Below are 20,133 nucleotides of genomic sequence, written 5' to 3' on the forward strand. Positions count from 1 at the left end.
TTTCTGCTCTCAAAAAGTTGGGGTTGAGATAAAATTCAAAAGTAGGAGGAATAATGATCCCTACATGAAATGGACTATGAAGTAGTATTATCAGTCCAGTTTTCAACCTAACTTAAAATATCTATTACCTATTTGCCAGCAGATTATTTAATGGTGACTTAATAAGTAGTGGGGAATAAAAAAAATAGGCGGTGGCCGAACTGGTAGCGTACTGGGCCCACATTCACCGTGTGATGGACAATGCGGGTTCGAATCCCCACGCTACCACTCAGATTTTTCAGTCACCGCCGAGTGGCTTAAAACTACCCACATGCTGTCCTGAAGACCACCCATCAACCCGGACTCTAGAGGAAGCCGTCCAAGCGAATCAAGAAAGAGTTCCGGGGGGCAGCATGAGCCAATGCAAGATGGCGCCACTATAAACACTCGCCTGCGCCAGAACGGGCTGGGCCGACCATCAGGCCCCACCTGGAAGAAGCCTTGGGCCGACCATCAGGCCCCACCAGGAAGATGCCTACCGGCGCAACAGGCAGCGACGTAAATAAAAAAAACAAAAAAAAAAAAATAAAAACACTGACAACTCAATATTCCTATTTCACATCCATTCATGAAAGTTCTTGGTGGTTAAATCCTTGATGGAGATCACCTACGTGGTTACTTTACAGCAGTGGTTCTTAACTCCAGGGTCGCAACCCAAAATTAGGTCACCAAAACATTTGAATGGGTTACAAGGCTCAGATGTGGATGAGAGGAAAGTTTCGTTTAGTTGGGGCAACATCTGTGGTCATATGCCGGAGAGAGACAGAAGGGGAAGGAATTTTAGAAGGGAACAGATCCCAGGACACAACCCCCGATTAATGCCTGGTACCCATTCACTGCTGGGTGGACAGGGGCGTAGGGTATCGGAAAAGCCGCCCAAATTTTTCCACTCCGCCCGGGAATCAAACCCAGGCTCTCTCGGTTGTGAGCCGAGTGCGCTAACCACTGCACCACGAAGCCCCCCAGATGTGGATGATGCAAGTCACTTACCTAGCAGATATTTTGAGACTAATGTCTTGAACATTCCAATGCAAGGTCGCGATCAGACGTTGGTTAGGCTGTCAGAGAAGCTAACAGCATTCAAAGGGAAACTTATGTTGTGGAAGAGTAAAATTAAGACTGGAAAGACTGCATCATTTCCAATGCTGAATACACTTCTGGAGGATGAAGTATTTTCTCTAACCCAGGTCCAACGCATCATTGTGGGACATATTTCCAAGCTGATCATAGAGTTTGATCATTATATTTCCAAGAATGTGATGAAATACACCTGGGTAAGAAACTTCTTTGGCATTAAAGCTGAGCTCCTAGCTGATGAAATTGCAAACATCAGCATATTACAGGAACATATTGAGGTCCAGAATGATGAAACACTTCATTTTGCTTCCAGAAGGCACAAAGAATCACTGAGTTCATTCTGGATCAAAGTTGACAAAGAAAAGGCAATTCTTGGAGGGTAAGCCCTGAAAGTGTTCCTTCCCTTTGCTACAACTTTCCTGTGTTAGGCAGGATTTTCAGCACTTGCGGTCACGAAGACAAAGTATCGAAACCGTCTACAACCAGAGCATGACATACGACGCAGTCTGTCGTGTAAATCACCCCGATTTGAGGAGCTTGTTAAATCCATGTAGTGCCTAGGCTCTCATTAATTACTAATTAACCCTTTCAGTGCAATGTCATCGCAGCGACGCCAGGCAGTCCGTGCTGTGACAATCAGTTTTGAAGCTCATAACACATTTTCCAACATTATTCCACACACCACAGAAACTTTATTCTGATTGGTCCACATCATATAGTGGGCTGTCCTTGTCCCACTACCACCTACTACATAACCACACACCCATATGTGAAACAGCTGCATGTCATGTGTCACCAGAACGGGGTGAATTGCGTCTTGCCGAGTTTTCTGTCAGAACCTCCAAGTAATAGCAGGAGTAATATGCTAAACTACACTTAATATTATAGTGTTTTTGTTTTTGAGATACGATGGCAAAATACAGTACCCTCCTGAGTTTTGCGCTTGCTTCGTTCCGCAGGTATAGCACTAAACTTGCGTATCGCAAAACTCGAGGTACAGTACTGTCTCCAGGATTGCGAGTTTCAAGTTTGCGATTCACCGAGGTTGCGATAGGGACCCATAAAATTAGATTTTTATTGAAAACTGAAATTGCGATATGACCCGAAAGGAAAAGGAAAAGGCTTCTAAAACCATGTTTTTTCACACCTTGTTGTGGTCCTTGATTCCCAATTCTTGCTCTTACCCACCCCCTGGGCCTTTCCATTGGCCGCGGGAAGCATGGTGAGAGGGATCCGGGCAGCCAGGCGCATGTGTGCGAGCAGCCCTGACCGCGCGCCTGGCCCGAGCAGCTGACAGGCGGCTGATGATGGTGATGGTGATGATGAGTGTCGGTGGCGCGGCCCTCACATCGAAGCCACCCAAACGGCACCTTCATCGGGGCCCGTGCATGTGTGGCTGTGCTCATCGTGGGCCCAGGCTCCTCAATCTGCCAATTCTCACCTTCCAGATGTTGCGCAGGACCTCTTTCTTTTCTTCCATCTCTTCCTTTTCAAAAAGAAGAGATGGAAGAAAAGAAAGGGGTCCTGCGCAACATGTGGAAAACAAGAACTGGCAAATTGAGAAGCCCAAACCCACAAGAAACACAACCACACACACACGGGCCCCGACAAAAACACCTTTCAGGCGGTGCCAATGCAAAGGCCACGCCGCCGACACTCATCATCACCATCACCACACACATGCGCTTAGCTACCCGGATGGGTGGCCAAGCACAAGATGTCGACGGTTTTCAATTTTCCCCATAAGAATAATGGTTCAAAGTTTGCGATTTCAATGTTTGCGACCCACAACGTCGTGGAGAAGCTGACTTTTTTTCCCCATTTTACTCCCTTGTTATTTCAAAATATGTACTGTGTAAAAAGGAACAACAAACTGTTCTATCCACTCATACGCTGATGACTCCACTCTGCATTATTCAACTTTTTTCAACAGAAGACTCTCTCAACAGGAATTACATGACTCAAGACTGGTGCAGAGAGCTAAACCTCAGACCTTGCTATTATTTCCGATTGGGGTAAAAGGAACCTTGTGTCCTTTAATGCCTCAAAAACTCAATTTCTCCACCTATCAACTCGACATAATCTTCCAAACACCTATCCCCTATTCTTCGATAACACTCAGCTATCCCTTCTTCAACACTAAATATCCTTGGTCTATCCTTAGCTCAAAATCTCAACTGGAAACTTCACATCTCCTCTCTCACTAAATCAGCTTCCTCGAGGTTGGGCGTTCTGTATCGTCTCTACCAGTTCTTCTCCCCTGCACAGTTGCTATCCATTTACAGGGGCCTTGTCCGCCCTCGTATGGAGTATGCATCTCACGTGTGGGGGGGCTCCACTCACACAGCTCTCCTGAACAGAGTGGAGTCTAATGGCCATAGTGTTAGTCTTCCCCATTCCCTACCCATCCCCATCCCCATACGCGGTACTGGGGTATGGACAAGCCGCCCCGTCACCTTCCCATCCCCGGGACAGATATGAGGGACCAATCCGCAGGTCATAATAATGTTGGCAGCACTTTCAAACCAATAATTACTGAAAACAAAATAAATAATGCATTTTTTACACACCATTGTATTCATATACAGTAATCCCTCACCATATCGCGGTTCACTTATCGCGGATTTTTAAATTGTAAATATTTAGTTTCGTATCACGGATTTTTCGCTATATCACGGGATTTTACAGTATAGAGGTATTTTAATATATTTATTATTTTACTTATTTTGCATTAAAATAAGCATTTTGTAGCCTAGAAAAAATGTAAACAATATAAAAAAATTAAGAAGTATTAATAAGAACATATCAAAATAATATTAAATTGAAATAAAATACATAGTGTACAGCAGATGAGTAGATTATTATGACTCGCACGTACGGAAAACGCAGCTACGGCCGCTTCCGCTTGAGCTAGTTTGTCCACGTGTGATCGTACACGGCACACTATTGGCTGATGGATGGGAGTCGACCAACCAGAGCACTGTGTTCTGTATCCTGGGCGCTGATTGGCTCAGCGACCTTATCATTTCTTGGTTTGTCAGTGGTTACCTCGGAGATAAAGGGAGAGTGTGTTACAGCTTGCTACCGTTAAATGCTTGAGAGGTTGGCAGTGAGGACCCAGACAGGATGCGGCAATGACTACACTTGAACAAGACTAAAGTCCTACACTTGCTCAAAATGATTACTCCAAGCTTATCTAGTTTCGTGGAGCTCTTTGAGGTACTGGAATAAACATGTGGAGAGCTGCTGAACTGAACAGCTGATACGCTCTTCTTCTTCTTGTGACCACAACTTACTGACTACACGAGTAACCGACATGTTGGTGACTGAGTTTCTGACTAGAATTTTGATGAGTTTCCCATGAAAAGTAACCGACTTTGAATCTTTCGAGAAACTAGTGCTTGGGTGACCTTGTTCACACGAGCTGAGGCGAGATTCACAGAGATATGCGCTTATATATATATATATATATATATATATATATATATATATATATATATATATATATATATATATATATATATATATATATATATATATTTATTATATATATATATATTTATAGATATATATATATATATATATATATATATATATATATATAGTATATATATATATATATATATATATATATATATATTATATAAATAATAAAATAAATATAAGGTCGCCACTTCGCAGATTTTCGCCTATCGTGGGGGATTCTGGAACCTAACCCCTGCGATAAACGAGGGATTACTGTACATTATATATCATAAAACAAAACAATAGCGTTGTTGATCTACAAGTAAATAACAAGTAACGCGGGTAAGTTAATTTATGAGACAGGTTGGTATCCATGACTTGTCACACACCTGGCCAGCCACACCGGGGTTGCCAGGTCGTGTCATTTATGGATTTTTTGTCTTACATCAAGGTGGTCGCCAAGAAATGCTATTCTTTATGGTATATGTTAAGTATTCCCATAATTATGCCATATTTAGTCATCAATCTGCCGTCTTTTGCCATTCTTGGGGACAATTATAAATGAATTTTCAGGAATAACTATGTTTACAATCAAATGGAAACACCAGTGTCTTTACAAACTAAAAAATATATATTAACTTTAGCAAAGTTTGCAATATAATATCAGTCATACAAATATTCTGATACTTTTCAATATATGTCCTTCTATAATAACAAATAACACTATTTACTCATGAAATATATAAAGGAAAAGCCGAAGATGTCCTGCTCTCTACCCCGCGGAGTCAACATTTTTCCCACCCCATCCGCACCCTCACGGGGTAGCGTAAAGCAACCCAACCACATGGGGACGCTTTACACTACGGTTTATGGCCACGGATAAGGGATTGGGAGGGGATGGGAATGGGGAAGTCTAACACTATGGCCATTAGGCTCTTCGTCTCATCAGTTTTCCTCCTCCTACTGATAGTCTTTTAACTCTTAAATTCTGCTGGCATGTTGCCTCTCTCTATCTTCTATCGATATTTTCACACTGACTGCTCTTCTGAACTTGCTAACTGTATGCCTCCCCCCTTCCCGTGGCCCCGCTGCACACGACTTTCTACTTTTGCTCATCCCTATACTATCCAAACCCCTTAAGCAAGAGTTAACCAGCATCTTCACTCCTTCATTCCTTACACTGGTAAACTCTGGAACAGCCTTCCTTTGTCTGTATTCCCTCCTGCATATGACTTGTCCTCTTTCAAGAAGAGTGTATCAAGACACAGCTCCACCCGAAATTGACCTCTCTTTTGGCCACTCTACTATTTTCTGTTGTTGGGAGCCGGCAAGAAGCAGTTTTTTTTATACTGTTTTTGTTGCCCTTGAGTCGGCTCTTTTGTTGTAAAAAAAAAAAAAAAAAGAAAAGAAAACAAAAAAAAAGGTCAGTTGTCCATATTCATAACGTAAACAAAGCAGTTCTGCCAGTCTACTTTACGAGTTGCCTTTTGATTGGCCATTTTCCACTGCTCCTCACTCCTCAGCCACTGCTGTCGTCTATTTGTTTACATACAGCCACATGGTTGCTTGTACCCCCAACTGCTTTCCATCCGTACGGACAACCGACAACTCGCTCCTGGTTGAGAGCAAAGGCAACTGTGGTTGCCAGTAGCCCCAACGGTTGGAGGAAAATGGCCAGTGTGACAGTGTGAACACTAACCTTAGAAAAAGTCACACCACTACTAACCATGGGTACATCATACCCGATTTTGAAAAAAAAAAAAATTAAATTAAATGTAAAGTTTTAATGGAATAAAGTTACATGAAGGGACTTCAAACTTTGTATCTTGACTTAACATTAAGAAGAACTGAAAAACGTATTGTTTTGGTATGAAAATCAGGTACTGAAAAATGTTACTAAAAATAGGAAAAATGTTCAAAAATTTAAAAAAAAAAATTTCATAAAAAAAATTATCATCCGATGGCTTCCAAACTTCTTGTATGGCCTCCCAGGTCCTGTGATCCACTGCACAGGTGATCACTAAAAAAGTACGTAAACAATATCCTAGGGACATGTACAACACCCTGTATCACCAACCATGGGTATGCCGCACCTGAATGTAGGCCTACAACAAAGGTGAGCAGAGAGAGCGAGACAACGTGACCTTCCCCTACACTGTCAAGCGGGCACATGAAGCTACTGAGGAGGTGGGTACCCTCAGAGCACCGGAACCATACACAATGGCAATGACGTCATTCGCTTCGGGTACCTCATACCCATGGTTAGCGTTCTAGGGTTAAGGAATCGCGCGTAATGCCAACAGTAGGTAGAGGTGACCAGTACAAATCAAAGCAGCGCGAAATTTGGGGCGATAATGCGCGAAAGTTGGGATGATAAGAATTTAGGATAGAGCATGAAACTTGAGGATCGTGAAACTCGGATAGTGTGAAACTCGAGAGGGTACTGTATAATATTACATACGAAAATTTTTATATTGTGATTACTCAGTCATCATATGAAATAGTGATCACTGAACTTTATGAGGACATGGGTTGCCAATGTACAATTTGGACAGTATTTTGGGCTGCTGCCAAAATAGGTTAGGAACAACTGCTTTAGAGGTATGCAGGGGTATCTGTAGGGGAAGTATAGCCAATATGATTAAGGTCCTTTACATATATACATCTAATTTAATTTTTTGGGGGGTGAACCACAAGGCAATGGCACATACAGTTTCCCAATAACTGTAGTACTAGGTGTCCTAAGGTTTTGAAAACTAATTCTGTATAAATTGCAAATATGAGTTTGAACAGGAATATAAGATTTCCAAGGGGGGCAACTACTCCGGCCACCCCTCCTGATGGCCATGGAGGAAGGTATTCCAATTTTCTGATATAAATTCATTTCTTCATATCAAAACCAAAGGATTATGTACTGGGACTATGAACAGACTCAGTCGATGTCAAATTTGCAACCGTTTTCTACAAAAAATGTTAAAATGCCCCTTACCCAGAGAATCTGTAGAAAGCCTGGAAAGACAACAGCTGTGATGCCATCCTTCTGAAGCATGTCACACATCTTGCCATGAAACTCAGCTTTTATGGCCTTGATAGCATCCAAGTCTTCTGGCCATTTTCCACTTATTTCCAGGAAAATAACAACTGAAACAATAATCTTAGTGATAATCTAGTGTACTGTAATCATGCAATATAAATACAAGTCTGCTCCTTTCATGCAATGCAATACCCTTTGTGCTATAAACTATTTTCTGCTACTCTTGTTTTGGGGTAAGAAGCCAACTAACTGTGGGGATTCAATGGTGCTGGATAAGTGGAAATTCTGGAATTTCAGTAATATTCCAAAAGTTTCCCATGCCAAATACTTTCATTCAGCAAAACATGTTCACACAGGTACTATACACTCACAAATGCATCTCCTGCCTACAAGAATGTATGCATGAACTTTTTTTACACAGCAACAGAGGCAGCTCAGGGACAAAAAACAAAAACAACAAAAAAGCCTGCTAAACGCTGCTCTGACAAAAGACAAAAAACTGAGGCCAGAAAGGTCAATTTCGGGTGGAGGTGTTTTAATACTCTCCCCTTGAAAGAGCTCAAGCCACAGGCAGGAGGAAATAAAGATGCAGGAAGGCTGCTCCAGAGATTACCAACAGAAGGGATAAAAGAATGAAGATGCTGGTTAACCTTTGCATAAGGGATTTGGATAGAATAGGGATGAGCAAAAGTAGAAAGTTAAATGCAGAGGGGCCATGGGAGGAGGAGGCATGCAGTTAGCAAATTTAGAAGAGCAGTCAGCATGAAAATATCGATAGAAGAGAGCAATGGATGCAACATTGTGGTGGAATTTAAGAGGTAGAAGACTGCTAGCAAGAGGAAGGGAGTTGATGAGATGAAGAGGCTTGGACCCCATTCTGTCAAGCAGAGCTGTGTGTGTGGAGGAACCCCACCCCCCCACTAACACACACGAGATGCATATTTCATACAAGGGCAGACACCCCTGTATATGGGCAACATCCGAAAGGAAGAAATAACTGGCAGAGACGATACAGAACACCCAACCTTGAGAAAGCTGATTTAGTGAGAGATATGAAGTTTCCAGTTAAGAGTTTAAGGTAAGAATAGACTGAAAATGTTTATTGGAGAAGGTGACAGCTGTTTGTTATCAAAGAATAGGGGATAGGTGTTTGACAGAGTGTGTTGAGTTGGTGGTGGAGATATTGAGTTTTTGAGACCTTGAAGGACACCAACTAAGATCCTCCTGCCCTGCTAAAAAATGATAGCAAGATCTGAGGTCAAGCAGCAGTGTCCAGTCAAAAATCATGTAATTCCCGTGGGAAGAGTCTTCTTTTAAAAGATGTTGAGTAATGCAGAGTAGAGTCATCAGCATAGGAGTTTCTTTTAGAAAGATCATCAATGAAAAAGAGAGTGGGAGATAGAACAGCCCTGCAGGACACCACTGTTGATAGGTTTAAGGGAAGAACAGTGACCGTCTACCATAGGAGGGAAAGAGTGGCCAGAAAGGAAACTGGAGATGAAAGTACAGAGAGAGGGACAGAATCTGTAAGAGGGTAGTTTAGAAAGCAAAGATTTGTGCCAGACTCTGTCAATAGCTTTTGAGATGCCTAAGGCAACAGGAAAACTCTTACTGAAATGGCTAAGAGAGGATGACCAAGAGTCAGTTAGGAAGACAAGAAGATCACCAGTAGAATGCCCCTTGCTGTTCCTATACAGGTGATCAGATAGGTCATAAGTTGATAGATGCTTAAGAATTTTCTAATTAAGGATTGATTCAAAAGCTTTAGAAAGACAGGAGAGTAAAGCTATAAGATAACAGTTTAAGGGATTGAAATGGTCACCCTTCTTAGGCACAGGCTGTATGCAGGCATAACTCCAGCAGGAAGGAATGGTAAATGCTGAAAGGCAGAGGTAAAAGGTAGATGAAGATAAAAGGTAGATGCTGAAAGGCAGAAGTAAAAGGTAGATGAAGATAAAAGGTAGATGCTGAAAGGCAGAGATAAAAGAGTTTGACCAGGCAGGGTGTCAGCACAGGAGCAGTTTTTAAGGGCAATAGGAGGCACTACATGTGGCCCATAAACCTTCTGAGGATTGAGACCAGAGAGTATGTTGAAAACATCGCTCTTAAGAATTTTATTAATAGGCATAGTGAAGTCAGAGGAATGATGAGTGGGAGGAATATGCCCTGAATCGTTGAGCAAAATTTTTAGAAAGTTGGAAAGTTTTGTTTAGTCAGCGCAACATCTGTGGTCATATGCTGGAGAGAGACAGGAGGGGAAGGAATTATAGAAGAAGGGAACAGATCCCAGAAGACAGGACACAACCCCCAATTAATACCTGGTACCCATTCACTGCTGGGTGGACAGGGCCGTAGGGTATCGGAAAAGCCGCCTAAATCTTTCCACTCTGCCCGGGAAACGCAAAATTTTTAAAGAAAGTCTGAGTGAGGCACTCAGGGGCTACGGTACAACCAGACTGGCACCTAAATATCCATAAATAATGGGAGCGTGGGAAAACTTTGGAAGAAATTGGGTACAACACACTCTGCCTCCAGTCTGCTGATTTGTTATGCCCCGCCCCCACTACATCTCTCTCTCTCTCTCTCTCTTGCAGCACTCCTCAGGGATCAACCAAGGCATGTGTCATGCTACAGAGGACCTTGTAGTCTCCTAACTATTTGCTGTAGCCTATAACATCACCACACTGCCCACGACTCCACACAGGACGAGAATGCCTTTACTGAACCCAGACATAATGCAATGGCTTATCCCCTCATGAGAACTTTCCCCAGGAGGGTGCCCATGGCAGAAGTGTCTTCAACTTTTCCTGTTCAGGCATTTCCTCTTAGCACATTCAATCCCTTGCCTGTGAGCTTTCTCTATAATACTCATCTACTCTATCAATCTATTTTAGTGGTGATCTTCCCCTGATACCCTCTTCCTAAACCCTACCCTCATACATTCCTATCACAGTCATCCTTATTAATTTTTCTTACACATCCAAATCATCTCATAGTACCAAGTTTCACCCATTCAACCACCTATCATTACTTTCAAAATCCTATTTTGACACATGACATGATCTATTTATACAACTCATCTCCACTCATAATTCTCCAGTACAAACTACACTGCTCTCTCCCTTATTTCTTCCTTCACACTACCATTAAACTTCATGATTATCAGAAAACTAACTGTGGCCAGCATAAGGATAACATCGGACTACAAATGCATGTACCACATGATTTCATAACTCACACTGTGCAGATTGAAAGTTATTTTGTCAAAGGATGTAAGATTCTGTGATTAAGGTTGCACTTCCAAAAAATATGCTTCATTACCTTCCATTGCATATTTGAATATTGCACTTGGGCCGTCCTGTTCTGAAAACTGCAGGTGATCTTCAGCCACTTCAACGATCTGAGAAAATAGAAATACATTGACTTCTTAAAGTCTCTCTCGTCATAGAGATGGAATGTTTGGCTTGCTAACCTCTTCAATCTGGTGATGAATTTGGATGTCATAATATAATCAGTCTACTAAACAAGAGAACAGGTTTGCAACTGTTTTCTGTGGTTTGCAATAGTCACAAAATTGTTGTGAATAACTAATATATTTATGCTGAAGCATAACATACTATATTTGAGAGAAAGGGGAGGCAAGTGTTGTGTGGCTGTAATCATTGGTGTGTGTTGTGTGGCTGTAATCATTGGTGTGTGTTGAGTGGCTGTAATCATTGGTGTGTGTTGTGTGGCTGTAATCATGAACCAGAGCAGAGGGGAGATCAGACTCTCTCTCTATAAATATATTTATCTGCCTATCTTTCAATTTATCTATCTATCTAAAAGGATAGAACAGTTGGATACTAGGATTGGCATATGAGAGAGAGAGAGAGAGAGAGAGAGAGAGAGAGAGAGAGAGAGAGAGAGAGAGAGAGAGAGAGAGAGAGAGAGAGAGAGAGAGAGAGAGAGAGAGAGAGAGAGAGAGAGAGAGAGAGAGAGAGAGAGAGAGAGAGAGAGAGAGAGAGAGAGAGAGAGAGAGAGAGAGAGAGAGAGAGAGAGAGAGAGAGAGAGAGAGAGAGATTAGAGAGAGAGAGATTTACATGATATAGACCCCCTGGTCCAGACTTGATGGTCTGTCCTTAAACCTAAGTGATTTTACATTAATCAGAAGACTCCAAAACGTTGCATTTCTATTCTAGTTGATATTAAGTTGAAGGAAGTGACGGTCGAGCTTGTTTTTAAAGGAGTCAATCGTGTTACACTGGACCACTGACGGTGGAAGCTTATTCCATTCTCGCACTACAACTTTGGTGAAGAAAACTTTGGTGCAGTCTGAATTTACTTGTTCACATTTGAGTTTTACGCCATTGTTCCTCGTGCGCAAAGTGTCATTGATCATAAACACTGTTGATCTGTCTACATTCGTGAAACCATTAAGTATTTTAAAACATTCGATCAGTTTTCCTCGGAGGCGACGCTTCTCAAGAGAGAACATGTTAAGGGTAGAAAGCCTTTCTTCATAGGATTTGTTGCGCAAGGAAGGATCATTTTCGCTGTCTGACGCTGAACACCTTCTAATTTAGCAATGTCCTTTGCATGGTGGGGAGACCAAAACTGTACCGCATATTCCAAGTGGGGTCTGACTAAACTGTTGTAGAGTGGAAGTATTACATCTTTATTCTTGAATAAAAAGTTTCTTTTAATGAAGCCCAACATTCTGTTCGCTTTATTTGCTGCATCGATGCATTGATGTGAGAATTTGAGGTTTGACGCGATTTTGACCCCCAAGTCTTTGACGCATTGAACGCTTTTGAGTTTAACGCCGCATTTCGTATTCGAACTTCTTATTCCTCGCTCCAACTTGAAGGACCTGGCACTTATCTACGTTAAAGGGCATCTCCCATCTATCCGACTGTTGAAATTTTGTGCAAATCCTCTTGGAGGCTTTGCCTGTCTTCGCCAGTGAGAACCGAGTTGCCAATCTTTGTGTCGCCTGCAAATTTACTAATGCGGTTATTGAGTCCAACATCCACGCCGTTGATGTAAATAATGAAGAGCACTGGGCCAAGGATCGGCCCTGAGGGACGCCACTAGTGACAGGCGCCCACTCTGAGTTAAATCCACAATCACTACTCTTTGTTGTCTGTTGCTCAACCAATTCGCGATCCATTGGTTTACTTGACCGTCAATACCTATTTGCTTTAATTTGTAAAGTAATTTATGATGCGGACTTTATCAAACGCTTGAAATCAAGATAGACTACGCCCAGTGATTTGGTTACGCCATAAACAGTGAAGAGGTCGTTATAAAAGGTTAATAGGTTTGATAGGCAGGATCTTTTGTTTTGAAGCCATGTTGTGAGTCCCCAATCAATGAGTGGCTTTCAAGGTAATTCACAATTTTGTCTCTAATTATGCCCTCAAGTAGCTTACCTACAACCGAAGTTAGACTAATGGGCCTGTAATTACCTGGTACTTTTTGTCTCCTTTCTTGAAAATCGGTGTCACGTTAGCCTTTTTCCAATCTGAAGGCGATGCCTTGTCGCAAGGACATATTGAATACGGTTGTGAGGGAGGAGAGTATTTCGCTCTTTGTTTCTTTCAGCAGAGTTGGATATACTTTGTCAGGTCCAGGACTTTATTTGTTTTAAGTGAATGGAGAGCTTTAAGGACTTCATCGGTTGTTATTTCAAAATTAGGCAATGCATGCTCGAGATTTACAATAGTACTGGAGTTGGTGGTAGCGAGAGGAAGACTGTTAGTATTAAACACCGAGGAAAAGTAATTGTTTAAGAGGTTTGCAATGTGTTGGCTGTCAGTCACTAGTGCACCGTCGCTGTTTGTTAAAGGTCCAATACCACTTTTGATCGCCTTTCTGTTGTTTATGTAACTGAAGAAAGATTTCGGATTATTTTTACAGTTGGCTGCAATATTTTCTTCGTATTCACGCTTTGCCTGACCTACTAGTCTTTTTACTCGTCGCCTGGCATCATTATAAAGTCTAATGTTTTCGGGCGTGCTTTGTTCTTTCTTTAACCTGTAAAACAATTTTCTCTCATTGACTGATTGTTTAATTTCGCTATTAAACCACGGTGGGATATTATTAGTTTTAATTATCTTCTAGAACAAGGGTACGAATGTGTTCTGCTGAGTGAGTAAGTGATTTTTAGTTTTAGCCAAGCTTTAGCCAGGATTCCTCTACGTTGCCGTCATCTGATAGTTGTATTTCTGTTAGTTTTGTCGGTTCTCTGAAGTTAGCTCTTTTGAAATTGGGCACCTTTACTTTATTTTCAGTCACTGATGATTGAGCTTTAATGTCGACAAGACTAATTTATGATCGCAAGAACCGAGGTGTTCTCCTACCGTGACACTACTGATTAGGTTATCTTGGGTCGTTATAACAAGGTCGAGTATATTATTTTGTCGAGTTGGCTCAGAAACCATTTGGCTTAGATAATTTTCTTCTAGAAATTCAATCATTCTATGTGACTCGCCTTCTGTACCTGACAGTGTCGCCCAGTCGATATGGGGGAGGTTAAAGTCTCCTAATATCAGTGAGTCGCTGTTATTAAGTGACTGCCTTAACCCCTTCAATACAAGCAGACAAAACATAACCTCTATGCCATATCCTGGTTTTACAGACTACGTAGAATAGTCCAATGACCATGACGCACATACAGCGTCTCTAGGATATGGTTCGAGAGATGAAATGACTCATATACTGCGTCATGGTACTGAAGAGGTTAAAACGCTGTACATTTCAAGGTCGTCATCGAGTGATTGCCTGGGAGGTCTGTAGGTGACAGATATATTTAAGTTGACTTTTGCAATGTTTACTCGCACGCAAAAATGTTCAACGTTACTGTTTCCCGGTGGGGGGGGGGGGGAGAGAGAGAGAGAGAGAGAGAGAGAGAGAGAGAGAGAGAGAGAGAGAGAGAGAGAGAGAGAGAGAGAGAGAGAGAGAGAGAGATATTACTATCATTATCACAATTAAGCTCCATGAAAGGGCATCAGGGAACCCAAACAGCCTCTTCCATGAGCTGAGATGGTGGTTACTTTTGAGTCACTTCCTGTTGCAGGAGTTTGAAGGAACAGGGATCAGTATAAGTGTGAATATATTTATTCAATCACTATGGAGTCTTACCTGTCCTGATATTGGCACTGCTTTTGCCAAAGGTGGAAAAACTCTTGTATGTCTGTTTACATCGGACTTTGGCTGAACAGCTGTAATCTTCAGAGGGAGATCCAGTGAACGCAGCTGTCTTGATAAGGAGTCAAAAGCTTGTATGGCCTGAAGTGTAGCTTCCTCTCCAGTTGAATATCTGTAAAATATTAAGGGAATAAATGAATAATGCTAAACATATGAAAAAAATATGAGGTAGATGAAAGGATAGGGCAGGTTGTGGCGCTAACTCGTTACAAAAACTAAAAATAAGAAAAATTACCAGTAGGGGAAGCAGTGAGTATCTGTTAAGGAAAGATATTTGAGGAGGCAGCAAAGGGCTTCCACAGAGGGGATTGTTGTGCTGACTTTGCTATGAGGAGAAATTTTGATGTGGCATAAACATAGGTCAAAGGTGAGAACATTCGAAATTAACATGCTTAATTACATTGGAGTCTTCTGGATGTTACAATACAGTAGACCAGTGGTTCTAAAACCATTGTACTGCCATGCCCCCTCTAGGATTGTGCCTTTCCCTCCACACCCCCTTGCATATTAGCCAACTTTTCCCTTAAGGTTTGCTACAGAGAAAGAAATGAGGGAAGAGTTGTTTGAGCACATGAGTTTGAATTTTCCAAATGTTTCTTGGAATTAGAAAGAAAAATAATAAGTGGTCTTTTATGCAATGGCCAGATACTTCAACAGTTCAACAATTGCTGACTCCACATCATGGCCAAAGAGGCTCCCCACAGCCAAGTGAGTTTTTAGGGCTTTCCATCACAGGTGGGCCACTACAGTATAATTTGTATGGATGAACAAGTGGCTAAGTCCAATGTGAGGGGAGTGATTTTACAATGTGTGAATGTGGTGAGGCTCATATCAAGGGTTAATTTTCCCCCCCATTCTGTAACAGTGTTCTTGTTTCTTGAATACTGAGTCCTCTATCTTGTTCAGTAATGCAAATGGTGTCATCCTGATGATAAGATATAAATTTTTGGTAAGCAATATTTGATAAAATACCAAGACAATACTTACTCAAAAGACATTTTATATTCAGGCCAATGAAGGATGCTCTCTGTTTGCTTGGCTACATAGAGGATATTTTCTTCCTTAACCCCAAAGTGACGGTATAGTACATCTTTGCATATTTTTTCTGGTATTAAGCGGCGCTGGGCCTGAGACAGACTGGGGCTGCCCCACAACACGGCTTCGTGGAAACTTCCGTCCTGAAATCTTCTCAGTGAACATTGCTCACCCCAAAATGTCTTGAAATTTTCAACTTCAGGAGATTCCGCTGAGGGTCCCTGAAAGAGAAATTACATGAACATGAGCCATAAAGATTAGATCCTACTTAATGGAATACTTTTCAAGAAATGGCAACTTAATATTCTTAAAATACACTCTGCACTGATGAAGGTGGTATCAAGTATGAATTTCCAGAGGCGGGCACATGCAACTTTGCACCACAAGCATAACTGCCAATCTGCTGAAAAGGCTGCAGCACAAGTGCAACCACAACTTAAAAGATAACACCCAAAATATCTACCTATTCACATCCTGTTGCCTCAAGGGGGCGGCCCTGGTAGAAGTGCCTCAAACTTTTCCTGTTCCGGCACTCCCTCTCAAAACACACAATACCCCGCCTCCCAACTCTTCAGTACATACACATCCACTCCACTGATCCATTCCACAGGTGGTCTCCTCTTGACATCCTCTCCCTCAATCCTGCCCTCATATACCTTCCTGACAAAATACAGTCACCTTCGTTTACTCTCATCACATATCCATACAATCTCAGCCCCACTTCACCTATTCAAATTTCCTATTCCCCAACTAAATCTATTCCTTAACTAAAAGTAAAATTATTTGCATTCCTTCAAACAGAAATAGGCCAGGGAATTTCAATTATTTATCCACAAGTCTGCTCCCATTACATGAACCCCTTGCTGTTTTATAAGGGTTGCTTTCCACATAAAGTGGTAGAATAACGAAACTGCCGAATAGTGAATATATTTTTCCCTTAGGATTATATAAATTAGATGAGATTAAGTTTCTGGCTTCCTTCTTGACAAAAGAATAATTTATCTACCTATCTATATCTCTGATGTCCTGCTCCCTCACGATAACTACCCTCCAGGGGGTGGCCATGGCAGAAGTGTCTCCATCTCTCCCTGCTACTTCCAACTCTCTTGCTCTAATACTCACTCACCCTATTGATTCGCTTCACAGGTGGTCTTCCCTCTCCCTCAATCCTTCCCTTATACACTCTCTTCACAAATTCATTCTCCCCAATTCTCATCATGTGTCCAAACCATACTTCACCCACTCCACCACTAAACACTCCACTCCTTTTGCTATTGCATCCATACCAAACTGCCCATACACGCTTTCATTACTTTCTCCATCCCATCCTGACACACCACATGCACCTCTTATATAACTCATTTCCACTGCACGTATTTTCGATTGCTGTGCTGCATTCCATGTCCACGTCTCTGATGCACATGACAGAGTTGGCAGGACAATACTGTTCCTTATTCCCCTCTTTACCTCCATGCTCACACTTCTTGCTTTCATAACTCTCTCTAATGCACCTACTACCTGCCTGCCCTTCACTGCTCTTTCCCTCACCTCACCTTCCATAAAACTGTCCCTAAATATTTAAACTCCGTCACCACCTCCACTCTCTCCTCCCCTAGCCTTATCCTACACTTCGTTGTACCCTCTGCTCTAAATCTGTATGGCTTTGCAAAATCAATGACCTATTCTCTCGCCCTCTCAAATACCATAATCTTACGCTTTCCAGCATTAACTCTCAGCTTTCTCCTCTTACACACCCTGTCAAACTCATCCACTATCCTCTGCAGCATCCCCTCATTCTCTGCCAACAACACTGTATCATCTGCAAACAGGCCCACAACCAATGACTCCTCTATAACTCAAAAAGAATAAATCAATAAAAAAGGGGAAAAAAATGACAATATGCTTGAATGTTTCTGGGAGGCTCCTGGCAGTGGCCTCATCATGACTGGCAGCTTCACAAAGGGGTGCATTCGCTTGGACACAATAGGTGCACCTAACATCACAGTAGCCGATCCAGGATTCAGTATGTTTCCTAACTAGTAGGAGGTAATGTTATAATTGTATTTCATAAAGAATCCTCATAACCAAAAACTAACTAAAATTATGAGTATTCTTTTTCTTGAAGACAACCTTGAATAAACAACAGAACAATGGTATGAAATTACGTATAGGCACTGTTGTCAGATTGTCGTATTCAGAGCATAATATTTACCAGTTTCTGATGCCTAACTATTGCCAAGAAACATCAGAATCTAACTCTTTTAACGATAACTATAAATGAGTTTCGTTATTGGAGCCCAGAAGACAGTTTAGGGGCAGAAAGTCGGGAAATATAATCGGCTGAGTATGACAATCTGGCAACGTTGAGTCTAGCTCCGAGGCCCGAGGCAGCGTCCACACCATTTTGTGGGTATCAGATACCTTAAATAGCATATTTTTACCGTGCAAAGCAGCTGATGTCACTTATTGTGACTTCGTGAGCTTTTCTATTTTTTCTATTTGTGTATATTTCATGATGGCAAAACTTAAATTACTAGTTTCATTTTTACTAGTGACATGAATTTGTGACTGATTTTCACAATAGAATTTCACTCAGATAAGTGAATCAGACCCCCACATAAATATTACCAGTGTGTATGAATGAAGACAAAGATAAGCTCATACTCTGATTTAACTCTAGGATGTCTCATGGATCATTAAAAAATAAAAACAAAATATCCGGATAGACTTTAGCCCACTACCACCTCTCCTGGCACAAAAACAGTCCCTCCGCCAAGTTTGCACCCCACATTTGGTGATGTTAGGTGCGCCTATTCACCAGGCAGTTTGGGCAAGGCTGCTGTTTTGGTACAGCTTGTACCCAATATGGCAGCATGTAATGTATGCAGACCCTGACGGCAGCACTGCCGTCTCATCTGTCTCTAAGGCTGAACTCTTCGCTCAAACTTTCTGTAAGAACTCCACCCTGGACGATTCTGGGCATATTCCTCCTACTCATCCCCTCTCTGACTCCTTTATGCCTGTTATTAAGATTCTTCCAAATGATGTTTTCTATGTCCTCTCTGGCCTCAACTCTCAGAAGGCTTATGGACCTGATGGAGTGCCTCCTATTGTCCTTAAAAACTGTGCTTCTGTGCTGACACCCTGCCTGGTCAAACTCTTTCGTCTCTGCCTATCAACATCTATCTTTCCTTCCTGCTGGAAGTATGCCTTTGTACAGCCTGTGCCTAAGAAGGGTGACCGTTCCAATCCCTCAAACTACCGCCCTATAGCTTTACTTTCCTGTCTATCTAAAGCTTTTGAATCAATGCAGAAGTCTGGTGCATGAATTGTAAATTGAGATGTTAAAATGGTAGAAAGTGCATGTCAGTATAACAAAAAAGGGTGTGTAAATGCAAATATCAAAACAACAAAATGTCAAATAATGAAGTTGAATAACAGGTTTCCTGTATATTGAGAGCTCGGTTCACAGTGTGACAGATGGCCATCTAGTTTACATGCTAAACTCTTTGTCTGCCCCTAAAAGTTGGCTTATTTGTTAGTATGTGTACTCCAATATAAACCCCAACACTACAGCAAAATGTGCTCAGAAAACCTAGTCACACCTTGAAATGAAATGTATCTGCAAGTAAACAATTGCAGCTTTTCATTCTTTTAAAAAGTTACATCTTGCACTTGAAAAGGCTTGAAAGAGTTGCATTACAACCAGTTCTAAAACTTTGGTAAAAGTTGCTAAGTCTGTTGAACTGGAAATGTTGTGCGCAGCTGCCATCTTTGTAAATTTATGTTTAACTAAACAGCAATGGTAATACTTCCTTTAATACACAGATACAAAGGCCCAGACAACAAAGAAACTGCTTAAGGCAATTTATGGCAAACCAAACAAGTCAATCATCTTACCTTAGTCAGCAGCGCCCATGCTGTGACAGGGTCAAGGATCAATCCCAACTCTAACGACCATGAGTGCTGAGGAGGCGGCTGGTCTAGTGGCCAAATGTGTGAAGCTTCTCTCTTAAGTGCAAGGAGAACTTTTCTGTCCCCAAGACCTTCATTCAGTACCGCCAACACTGAAGACCACAACACTCGCCTTACATCGCCCAGCATGTCCATAGTGTCTTCGAGGTGTTTGCTTTTTTTCTTCATAAGTGCTTGTATTCCCTCTTCCTTTTTTAATCTGCATAAAAACAAAAAATAGTAATAACTATAAGGGAATAAACTTACTCAATGAGCCAGGAAAGGTGTATAAACTGGTTTTAAATTAGAGGATGCTGAAACTTACCAATGAAAATGAA

The 20,133-nt window shown here is 41.6% G+C and overlaps 1 protein-coding gene across 2 annotated transcripts in view; it reads right to left on the bottom strand.

The window, feature by feature from the left end:
* Positions 1-20,133, bottom strand: part of LOC126986835 (nucleolar protein 6-like) — a 46,365-nt gene that overhangs the window by 11,672 nt on the left and 14,560 nt on the right. For both annotated transcript variants that reach the window (XM_050843222.1, XM_050843221.1), the window contains exons 12-16: positions 19,742-20,015; positions 15,794-16,062; positions 14,741-14,918; positions 10,937-11,015; positions 7,571-7,722 (exon numbers count right to left, since the gene is read on the bottom strand). In XM_050843222.1, the coding sequence (XP_050699179.1) occupies positions 7,571-7,722; positions 10,937-11,015; positions 14,741-14,918; positions 15,794-16,062; positions 19,742-20,015 (952 nt within the window). The remainder of the gene's footprint in view (positions 1-7,570; positions 7,723-10,936; positions 11,016-14,740; positions 14,919-15,793; positions 16,063-19,741; positions 20,016-20,133) is intronic.

Source organism: Eriocheir sinensis, chromosome 63 (assembly GCF_024679095.1).
Source record: "Eriocheir sinensis breed Jianghai 21 chromosome 63, ASM2467909v1, whole genome shotgun sequence".
NCBI lineage: Eukaryota > Metazoa > Arthropoda > Malacostraca > Decapoda > Varunidae > Eriocheir > Eriocheir sinensis.